Source organism: Plasmopara halstedii, assembly GCF_900000015.1.
Source record: "Plasmopara halstedii genome assembly, contig: Scaffold_816, whole genome shotgun sequence".
NCBI lineage: Eukaryota > Oomycota > Peronosporomycetes > Peronosporales > Peronosporaceae > Plasmopara > Plasmopara halstedii.
Genome location: NW_020187732.1, coordinates 1,442,283 through 1,453,135, shown reverse-complemented (window position 1 = coordinate 1,453,135; position 10,853 = coordinate 1,442,283). Strand labels below are relative to the sequence as shown.

General features: G+C 43.0%; 4 protein-coding genes across 4 annotated transcripts; 3 read left to right on the top strand and 1 right to left on the bottom strand.

Annotated features, from left to right (window-relative positions):
* Positions 1-410: 410 nt before the first annotated feature.
* PHALS_14760 (uncharacterized protein) lies at positions 411-995 on the top strand. The gene has a single exon (XM_036407587.1). It carries the CDS (start codon positions 619-621, stop codon positions 799-801), a length of 183 nt encoding a protein of 60 aa, XP_036263276.1. The 5' UTR covers positions 411-618; the 3' UTR covers positions 802-995.
* On the bottom strand, positions 994-1,604 carry PHALS_14224 (uncharacterized protein; the record flags this gene model as incomplete). Its single annotated transcript, XM_024729992.1, has 3 exons — positions 994-1,116; positions 1,193-1,293; positions 1,430-1,604. The coding sequence occupies 3 exons, from the start codon at positions 1,602-1,604 to the stop codon at positions 994-996; spliced, it is 399 nt and encodes a 132-aa protein (XP_024580314.1).
* Positions 1,605-1,787: 183 nt separating this feature from the next.
* Positions 1,788-4,381, top strand: PHALS_14223 (uncharacterized protein; the record flags this gene model as incomplete). Its single annotated transcript, XM_024729990.1, has 5 exons — positions 1,788-1,809; positions 1,890-2,001; positions 4,074-4,158; positions 4,238-4,305; positions 4,369-4,381. The coding sequence occupies 5 exons, from the start codon at positions 1,788-1,790 to the stop codon at positions 4,379-4,381; spliced, it is 300 nt and encodes a 99-aa protein (XP_024580313.1).
* A 1,194-nt stretch (positions 4,382-5,575) lies between these two features.
* Positions 5,576-5,968, top strand: PHALS_14222 (uncharacterized protein; the record flags this gene model as incomplete). Its single annotated transcript, XM_024729989.1, has 1 exon — positions 5,576-5,968. One exon carries the CDS (start codon positions 5,576-5,578, stop codon positions 5,966-5,968), a length of 393 nt encoding a protein of 130 aa, XP_024580312.1.
* Positions 5,969-10,853: the final 4,885 nt, after the last annotated feature.

Genomic DNA, 10,853 nt, shown 5'->3' with positions numbered 1-10,853 from the left:
GTGAAAGAGTGAAGATACACGGAAGAGATGTCCAAGGCAACTCTCTCATTGTTGGACAGGCCTTACGTGTGAGGATCAAAGGTTCTCAAGGAAAATGTGCGCACAAATATTGGTTTTTACACTTACATGGATTTTGGCTCAGTGGTTTAGAGTGGTGGCTCCAATCTGTTAAGTGAGGGTTCGGGTCCCACTACGGTTAAAGTTAAGAAGCGGTTACTTGGTGTTTGGGGTTCACCAAGCTCCCCACCAGGAGTCACGTCCCCCGGCCGTCTTTTGATCGTTCATTGATCAACAGATTTTAAGGTGATATAACCATAAACTATTAGATTGTATGTTAGAGTTGATACAGTATAGTATATATTGATAGCTAGATAACGTCTATAAATAATGATATAGACAAACTTTCAACTGTGACATTTTTCAATTATCATGTACTTCTTCCTTGGGCAATTTCAACCTGTATGTAGAAATAAGCAAGACACAAGCTTCAATTTTAATGGTGACAAGCATAGTTCTTCATATCGTGTTGAATTTGGAATCATGTTGAGAGGTCAGCGACGTATACGACTTGGGCATTAAAATTGCAGTAGGGACCTGAGGTGACCATGGCGCCAGGAAATGTTGAACCTCAAGCTGAACCGTGTTTGCCTCACTTACAACGTGGCACTCCAAAACTCCCACTCAGCACACTCCAAGCTCCATGACGAAGTCGCTCAATTAATGTTGGGCAGCGGCTTGGTAATCAAGTCCACCATGACCGCCATCGCACAGATCTTGACTTACGCAAGGATCCAGTGGTAGCGGAGATCGATGTGTCAAGATCGTTAAGACGTGTTGTCTTCGGCGATGTGTAGAGCTGCTTGGTTGTCTTTGTATCACCTCGCCAGTATCAAACCCCAACTGTTAAGCGCTGGAGTACGCCTGTAATTTGCTTAATCGACGTCCTTCCTCCGATAACCTTGGACAAAAATCGGTTTTGAATGTACGCTACAGTTAGAACCGCATCACTCCAGAAGCATTTTTCCATGCTAGCTGCTCGCGCGCCATTTTGACAACAACGCGGTTGCTTTGTTCATCCTTGCCATTTTGCTGAAGCGACAAGGAGTTATTAGATTCCTGCGCAATCAAGTTCTCGTTACAGAACTCAGTAATTTCCCGACTACGTAATCTACAGCGTTCATCTCTCTATTACAGCCACCGTTGCCTCGAGGGCAACTACATTAAAATCTGCGATGCATTCTTGTAGAGCACAGTACGACATTGCGGAGCTCATGCCCTTGACGGGGAATGCCACTACAAGTTGACCATCATGCTTACTAGTCTAGTAAAGCGGTCACCCAAGTTGTCTTCATTGGCCCCACATAGTCAATCGCAATTAACACTTGTCTTTGCTTCGAGTCGCATGGCTATTTTGATGCAAAAGACAGACCAGCCCGTTTTGCAGCCGCACAAGCTCCATTGGGATTCAAATGTAAACTGCGCGTCGTCACTCCACCGAGCTTTAGCACTGTATTTACGTCTCGAGCGTTAAATTGCCCAAACCTGATGTGCCAGATCACCAAATTAATCTGTCCGGCAAATTTGGCCTCGGCGAAGTTACCCATTTAAGAAGACCTCACTATGTAGACCAATACTGCGTCTTGTTGCCACCAGTTCGGCGTGGCCGCTTGTATCATACATCATGCTGCAGAATTATCCAAAGTCATTGCGGGTAGCCCTGCAGCCCCAACCTTGCTCATGCTATCCAGATTGCACTGAGGTTCGGGAGCTTACAAATGTTGTAATGGATGCCGTTTCTTGTAGCAAGAGGTAAGTAGGCCTTCCCATGGTGCGTGGTACTCAATGTTATACCGCTACCTATTTACACAACTAATGACTGTCTTGCGCAGATCATGCAGCAAGTCATGCGTGCTTGACACTTGACTCTATGGTCCCAAGTCAAACCAAGCCAATGTTCACGGGAATATCAAGCTTCGGTTCTTCTTCGGACTATGACTCCCGGTCAAGACAATAGTGTAGTCAACCTCCCAACATTCAGCTGCAGGCTTCACTTAAGGCTGAGGTTCACTGCTGATGGGCGGAGGGGACGCTCAGCTGTACAACTTGCTAATGGGATGGAGCGATTGAAGATTCCAGCTGTTGAGCAGGATCGATTGTCAGAAGACCTTATTGTTGACATGGTAGCTCGGCTTGTTACACTTTTTTCGCCACAAATCATGTTCAGCCTGGGTTAATTAGATTCAATAGTCTAACGGTTAGCTCTCCATCTGACGTAGATTCAGCACTATTTTTGGAGCAACCGGCTCGTTGGAATTTGAGAAAGTATAACAATTTGCCAATGCCAAGAAATCAAACTAAAGGTCAACAAGAGGACGAAAACCATTTGACCCTCATGCAAACAAAGATATGGCTTAGTGCATCTAGAGCAGAATGTGGGATGCAAATGTATTTAGGAACTATTAATACAGTACTTTGAATGAAACAAAAAACTCAGTGAACACCTCTTTGAGCCAAATTAGCCTGGCAATCTTCGAGAGACAACAAGACTCTATTAAATCTCACTTGTGCTGAGCATCCACTCTACATATTTGATCAACCGTATCAGCAAAAAAAACACTTATAAAACGAACAAGATCGTTACATTTCGTTAATTTATCCCTCTGATTTTGTTGACAACTTTGTTGTAAAGCTTCGCATTATTCCCGACGGAGCTCTCACAGTCTCCTTTGTCGTGGTTGGAGTCGACTGTAACCAGTTCGCTTTACTGAGGGAGACAGTGATCACGGATTTACTTGATTATTGGTAGTAGCAATATCAGGATAATTGAGATTTTCAGTGAAATGGTCGCTGATCGGCGTTGATTTATCCTGTATCTACATTGGCGCGATACTTCCTACCTACATAGATAGAAAACCACCCAGGTATGAATTTTTTTTAAGGGCACACGTGGATAAATTTCAAAAATTACAAAGGGTAGAGCTAGGCCTATCATCGCCTGCACTTAGCGGATTAGTTTAAATTCAATAAGTGGATGGAACTAATCTTGACGTAGCGTAGCTACTTATCACAACTTTAAGGCCGCGATTGACCCGTTTTGTGTATCCTGATGGGTAATTTTCTGAATTTGGTTTCGAGCACCTTAAACAAAAAACGCCAAAATGCTAGGATAATACCTGAATCACAGTCAGAACTGAGTGGCTTCAGGAGCCAATGAAGACGAAAGACGCTTTTGATGATCACGACATCCGCTTTTTGTTGGCAGTTATGAACTTTCGTACCGTCGCGGGATCGACTGATTTGGAGGTTTGGAAGAATGATCAACAAATATAATAATTCAATTACGAGCACACGACTTAAAATCTAAGACAAAGTCGAAAAGAGGTGTGCAAACGCCCAAATATGAATAAATGTTTAAACTGTCGTGAATGACGTGAACAGTGAGTCTAGTGATGATGCAATTGTGAAAAGAGCGGCATTCCACAACCAATTTTTCCATCAGCAGAGATTCGTGTTGTTCATGGACCAGTCAAATTCGAAAATTATCGTTGCTATGAGCGTCGACATGTTGACTGTCAAATGAAACAAAATGCATTAATTCGAGTCTATAGATATGCAAAAGATAGATCTGAGCACGAGCTGCACAAGAAGGTCGATCAGATGTTGGCTTGATGGGCTCAATTGATTAATATTTTGCCACACAACGGGCGAGCAATCCGGGGGGTGATGAGAGAATACTTACCGCAACCGGATTGACATCGTCAACGCATCTGGGACATCTATCTTTAGTAGCCTTAGGGTTATTATGAGGTTGCCGTGTTATCGAAAATGTTTCTCTTTTCTGGCTTATAGTGTTCAACAATTCTTTTTTCAAATAAAAACAACAGCCATCAACCCATGCGGCAGACACGATGACTGTTAGAATTCAGCATCGAGTGCCGTCCGTGTGAACGAGGAATTGTCGCTCGTCATGCGGGTAAACTCGGAACTGAAGGAGTGCAAAAGTCATTGCAGAGCATCCCCTGTCGTGAACTGGATAATTCTTCTCAGCTGACATTAACTATGATCACCTATAGTTCTCGATTGAATCTAGGGGAGACTTCAAACGACTGCAAATCTTATCACTTCCAAAATGCCCTGAGCCGTTCCACAGTGTTTGAGGTGCCAATGCTTTTGCGATGGAAAAGCCGACAAATTCCAACCACTGATACAGCTACAACTGGTGCGTGAACAATCATAGATAGCTGCGAAATTTCAAGGTCCGATCGAATGCCCGGTACCCAAGCACTCGGATCTTTTGTGCAAGAGGTACGCTTTTCTTGAGCCTAATATATATCTTGCGATCTTTAATAGCTTAAATACGTGATGCAGATGTTTGAAATGAAATTTTCATTCTTTTAGCAAAGTGTCAATAAAAAACTTGGCTCAAGTGAACGATATGGCCCCAAAAAGTATTTAAGCTTATGATTATTTTCTATCTGGCTGGTGTGCTCTTGACACCCGTTTACAACGAGTCATTCCTATAGCTTCCCACCGGAGGTGCTAACAGTTGTGAGCGGGGTAACATGAGAATTTGAGAGAAGCCATTCATCAAACAATTTCAAAGAAATGCAACAACCGCGGACTTCAAGTCAAGATTATACATATCCATGCGTGAGATCGACGTCTGCGATGATATGATGGTATAGCTGTAATATTTATTTGCTAGAGGCCGAAACGCTACAATATCCTTTTGTAACTTTCATCTCATAGCATATCAAGCTTAAACTTGCTAGACTCATAGGACTCGTCAATAGCTTAGAATTTATGCCGAGAAAGTACCCGCTAATGCATTACTCAATTATCTGTACCAGGGGCGAAATTACACGTGCAGAGCTCTGCGATATGAAGACTAGCTTTGGGACTTCGTCAGGGGAGATGACATGACATGCTCTGTGACGAGAAATACATTGCTCCTCTGCTACTTGAGAGCTTGGATCATCCGTGTTTCAAACACCTCGAACTAACACCAATATCTCCGGTATTGTGGCATATTACAATATCGTCATTTGGGACTATCATATATACTTATTCGATTTCAAAGTTCTTGAGGGCGAATAGTAAGGGTTTGGGTGAGCCAACGGTGAATTTAAAGAAAAGTACTCTATCACTCGAGCTAAATACCAACATTTTAAATTCCGGCCAGCGACAGGTTTGCTGTTGTTTGTACCCACCCAACGTTTAACCAATCGTTGAACATTGCGGAGTAATCTTAGAAAACATTTTCAGCCAGAAGCGTGATAAAGCATCATATTTAAGAGTTTAGGCACCAAAGTTTCTTCATTAAACATTTTTGAGTCGGAAGCCTTTATGGTACACCATGACATACCAAATATGCAATCGGATGTCTTATCCGTATTAACTTCCTCGGGATCACCCGGCACAATTCTGCACGTGTTAAGTGCACATAGCACTTGTGCTCTAAAAGCCGATAGATATTTTTTTTCTTCAAAAACCTTAACGCCTACAATTCAAGCCACTAAACGATCAGTTTATTGATTTAGAACATATCAAAGCTGTTGTTAACCCATCCACTCTCATGGCCCCCAAATCGTGTGTGATTATCTTGCGGGACACTGTGCCGGTGGTGAAATTCATGCATATTCTTAATGTGCTGTTTGCAAAGTGGCGACGCCCTCACCAGTTTGGCCAGAAGTTGCACCGCTCACCTACTGATCTTAGACATCTTTTAGAGCTGGTATTAACCATGTCTGGGCCCTTCACGCGCGTGCATCCACAAGTTTCACGTTCCAGCGCCCTTGGACAGCAAACTGCTACGCGTTCTCGATGCTCTGCGAAGAATAGACGTCGCTTCAAGCGTAGTTCACCCAACCGAGGATTCAACACTGATAACAGTAAGATGCAGAGATGCTTTAAACGACTAATCGGCTCAAGACGACCCCAGTTAACTGACGAGTGGCAGTGTAAATAGACTGAAAGTGCAATCAGATGTACAAGCCACAGATCCGCTACACGATTCAATTCTATCAATATGTTATAATTGTGCAAAAGTTGGTAATATAGATTCTGTTTCATCTTAGTTAGCGTGCCTCGTACGCCATATGGCCATCTTAAAGGCGTTTGAGCAACTAATTTGTTGTTAAAGGTTGTCTTAATAATTTTGTAGTAAGTGCTAGCTCCAGCTTCTCCGCTACTATTTGTCTTATCCTTACTTTCCGTACTTAAGGCACACAAATGATGCAACGGGATTGCCGTGTATCTAGCATAGAGGAAGCTTTGACTCAGAGAGTGCGCACTAACAAGGTACACAGTTTGGATGCGTTCGCCTCAACTAGGAGCGAATTCAATGTCCGTCCCAGTGACAAGCACTACGTTTTCCCTGCTACTTCGCGAGTGCCATACATTAGGTTGAATTATACCAAAACAAATACTCGATACTATGTTTGATGATGAAATCTCTATTCTTTGCTTGATGTGCGAACAAAACCACTGTGGAGAAGTGTAACAATTTGGTACACAAACCTACGGTACTTACCCTATCATATCACCTTAACAAGATGTGGACCGAACTAGGGCTCAATTTATTTTGCTTTTGAATACGTTGAGCACAATAAAGCGCTAAATGCGCACTCCCTGCGTTATGAGTTCTGCATCCCTTTCGAAATCTAGAGCGCTAACTCCAGGAATTATTTTTGTGTTGAAAGTTTTCGCCCTTACATCATATCGTACGGCTCAGCAATCCTCCGAAAGAGACGCAGTCTGTGCAACTGACAAACTCAAAGCCAATCTGGATGATGAGATATAGGTGCTTTTTGATGGAAGCGGTCTCAGTTATTCCTCCCGGACCCGACATTTCTGTCCGCGCCAAGGGTCAACCGGCTGATCCGTTTACTGAAAAGGTGGCGTTGCTGCGCCCCAACCTCTTCTGCACGAGTTACGAGCTCCGTGAATAGTCCTATTAGCGGATTCTGTTACGACATACCGTTGCGGAACTTACGACGATTTCTAGTTTGTCACCTATGAGCTGGATCAGGCTCAAGGAGCCCATCCTGATCATTTGCAAGCTTTAGATGTGCGATGACTCTCGACAATCTTATGTGATTATGGACTGAAATATATAAAGTTGCTTATTACGCTAGAGCGAGGACTCTATTCGCCTACGTGTGCGAGCGTTTTACTTACACCAAGAGCAAAATGAGCACCCAAAATTTGCTTTGCAAGCGCTTTTCAATCGCACTGGTGAAAATACTCGATAGTCAAGTTTGCACTTAGAGCAGTAATCAACGGATAAATGCGTACCTTCGTGAGCACGGTGACTTGGGTTATGGATGCTGGCAAAAATAACTAAGGGTCCCACACAGAATTTGCGCGCTGAGAGGAAGACACATCGTTTTCATCGTCTTATAGTTTTTAAGACAGCTTCACTGAGGCAGACATCCCACACAGAGTTTCGTCTAAGGATTAACTTTGCTGTGAACCCAGAAAGCGGACTTTGATGTATAAATTCATCACCAACAATTCGTGCTATTTAACCCCACCGATATTAATGTGACAACCGTTACAGGTATAAACCATCGTTCTTGCAAATAGGTTAGTCCCGATTTACTAGTAGGTGGTACGCTGCGGGGTGTAACGCTAACTCTTCTACAGAAAAGACAATGCTGAGTTTGTGCCAAAAATGGCATCGGAAGTAGGATAATCATGCTGAAGTCAGTTCTTTAAGTTCACTGAATTATTGGCATTAAAGTATCTCCAAAGCTGCACAATTTACGAGCGACAACCTTAGTTTGTCAGCCAGCCAAGTTATCGATACTCGTAAATGTAGGTTTTTCCTAGCTCCTCGGGTGGCGCCAGCGGAGAGCGTCCTCACACTCTTAGCTCTCAAGAAGACTCGATTATAGCGGCACGTCAACTCACTTCGTGAGTCTCGCAAAACCAAAAAGCACGAGAAAGTGTATTAGAATTTCTTTTAATTAATCATCCATTAGATTGTCCAATTTGTGATCAAGCCTCTGAATGTGGTTTACAAGATCAAACAATGGTTTTTGGTTCAGATCGAAGTCGTTTTTTTTCTAAAAACGTAGTGTTGAAGATCACTGGCAGGGGTCAGTTTTAAATATTTTCGCCATCGCACTACTTGGCTTGAGGCAATCGTAGCGGTTCAGGGAGTAGCTCCGATCTAGCTTATCATGACTGGCTCGTATTAACAGTAACAGAATACAGCTTTGTCAAATTGACGCGGAACACAGACTGTGTTTACATTCCCTTCACCATCAAAATTCCACAATAGAAACTCAAGTACTCTTCTGTACAATCGTGAACGGCTGTTGTCGTAACTTTAGCCCTGCAACAAAGATAGGTAGTTTAACCTTGTTCTATAACGTTCCATCATCATGTTTTGACTGCCTCTAACTTCGGTGTGTTTGGATCTCAGCCATATCATTGTGCACTTGGCGCTTGACACGTAATTTCAATGAATAGAGCCGGTGTTTTTGTACGATTTGTAGCCAATCTACTATTGGCAGGCTTAATCGTATCGCCAACCACTCCATAAATACTGAAGCCACTTTGTTACGATGTTAAAGGGTCTAATGATCTTCCGAAACATTTATGTTAAATGATGTGAGGCCTGTAGAGGCATGTATCGCGTAAGCGCAAGCTGAACCGGCGAGAGAAAATCGCGTCTGCACCTAGTTCTCCTTATTACAATCACGAGCTTCAGGTAACTACTTGTGTGCGGGTGGCAAGCGGCTTAAACGCTCAGCTTGGTCCAGAGAAACTTGCAAAAAGGTCGCTAGAGCTGTGCATTAAAAGTAATTTCACATATCTAGTCAGTTCATGATGGTGGATCTCTGTTTGACGGATCACCATCGACGTAAGTCGTAGAAGAAATAACAAAGAAGTTATAGTACAACAGATCTCGCATGCACGTATGACATCATTGGACGATTTCACAAATATACAACGAGCTAATTCGTAAAGAATGATGGTTCCTACTTGTGAACTTACACTAGCGGTGCGACTGATGTGTTCATACTTTTTATAAAGAGTACAGCGAGCTCGGGGGCTTTCCACGAAGACTTCACGTTCAAGGTTTGCAACGTTCCCTAGTTTCAACCTTGATGAACCCTTATAAAATAATTTTTGTAGAGGTGCTGGAATTGTGTGCTGCTATCGAGGTATCTAAGCCAAAGAGTAAGTTGTATTGGCAGGGATATGACTAGTGGCGGTAGCCTTCGTTTTTTCGCTCCTAATTCCCTACGTTTACAGTCATTACACAATGTAATATCTGGCTCGTTACTTCACTGATTCATTTGCAATATAGAAAGATGCTTGCATGGTAGGGGACATTTCTCGAATTAGACCAGTCCTGGTGAGCCCAAGAACTAGTTCAAAATGGACAGTTGCAATTAGCTTAAATCTTGGTGGGTTTATAGCCCACGCTCAATCGATTAGAGCGCCTTTGCTTAAGCAACCGAGTCAATTTGCAGCCTCAGTTCCGGGTTTTAAGTATTGATAAGCAAAACATGAAACATATTGTGGCACATCACACTTCAACGAACCCAAGGTTTTATAATCCAGACTCATAGGTTATACTTCTGCATGTGAAGGTTATATACATATGACGTCAAAGATTTCTTATGGTGTTATTTTGTTTTCGATGTTCATTCGCATATCGAGCGAAGCGTTGGGCGTATAGAAAGTTACTGTCCGAGCCAGATTTCTTACATTACCTAGAAGACTTCGAGCAAGAGCTGAAAAAGCTTCCAAACCCTCGCAGTTCAAATTTTGAGCTTGCACTGCGCTATAAAGGCTTTGTCAGAGTAGATTCGATTTGTTATTGAACGCACAACGAGCGCGATATCTCTTTCCAAATATTGTCAACCAGCCAATTGATATCTAAACGCAAGTTGTGACATTTATGACAGTGCTTTATGACGGTCCGATTCAAAACCAATTATTCCGTGAATATCCGAAGACTTTGGACGAAGCTATCGAGCGTGCGATACGAGACGAATATAGTATCAAGCAAGTTAAGTTTAGCGGGTTTATCGCTCATCCAACATGACAACACTCAACTCCGTAAACTTGATGGACATTTGAACGCTAGTGAGACCACCAACAGTATGCTCCTCAATGACGGGAAATGTGCTCGTTGCAGCATTCCAGGTCGCATGACGAGAAAATATATGATTTCGTTGCCAAGACGGCAAGCAACACATGGTCCGCGGTCAAAGCGATCTGGAAAAAAATGGCCGATAAATCTAGCGTTTTCAGCAGTAAGAAACGGGAACGACTAGCATGGGCGGGGGGCTATTATCTTGTGAATTTTTTGATCCGCAAAACTCATACCCCAATTGAGCAATTCACATAAAGCTCTCGCGAGCAGACGTCAGCGTGTCAAGCAAGATCCAGTCCTAATAGTCCATATGATTAAAAGAGACAGTTACTCATAATCTTTATAGGCTCTCGTAAGAAATAGTGTGTCAAAAAATCTTGCCGCACACAAGTGGTAGACGGTATGGTCTGATCCCTCTTAACTCTAATAAGAAGAATATCACTCGCTTGGCAAATGGACGGGAAGTGACAATTCCTAAGCGCGTCTTGCTTAATCGACGTCGATTACAAGCTTTATATATTTCTGGGAATGCTCGGGCTGAAATGATACCAAACGAGCATTCGCTGGAAGTTGAAGCCAGCGGCAAGCAAGACGAGGAAGACCGCGGGTTCTTGGTAGCGACAGATAATCTTGGCGTAATCATCGGTTGTAGATGTGTTTATGAAAGACAGCCCGTGAAGACTACTGAAGGTGAGTTAGTTAGTAGCAGAGAAAATCACCTCCGCGGTGATTTTTT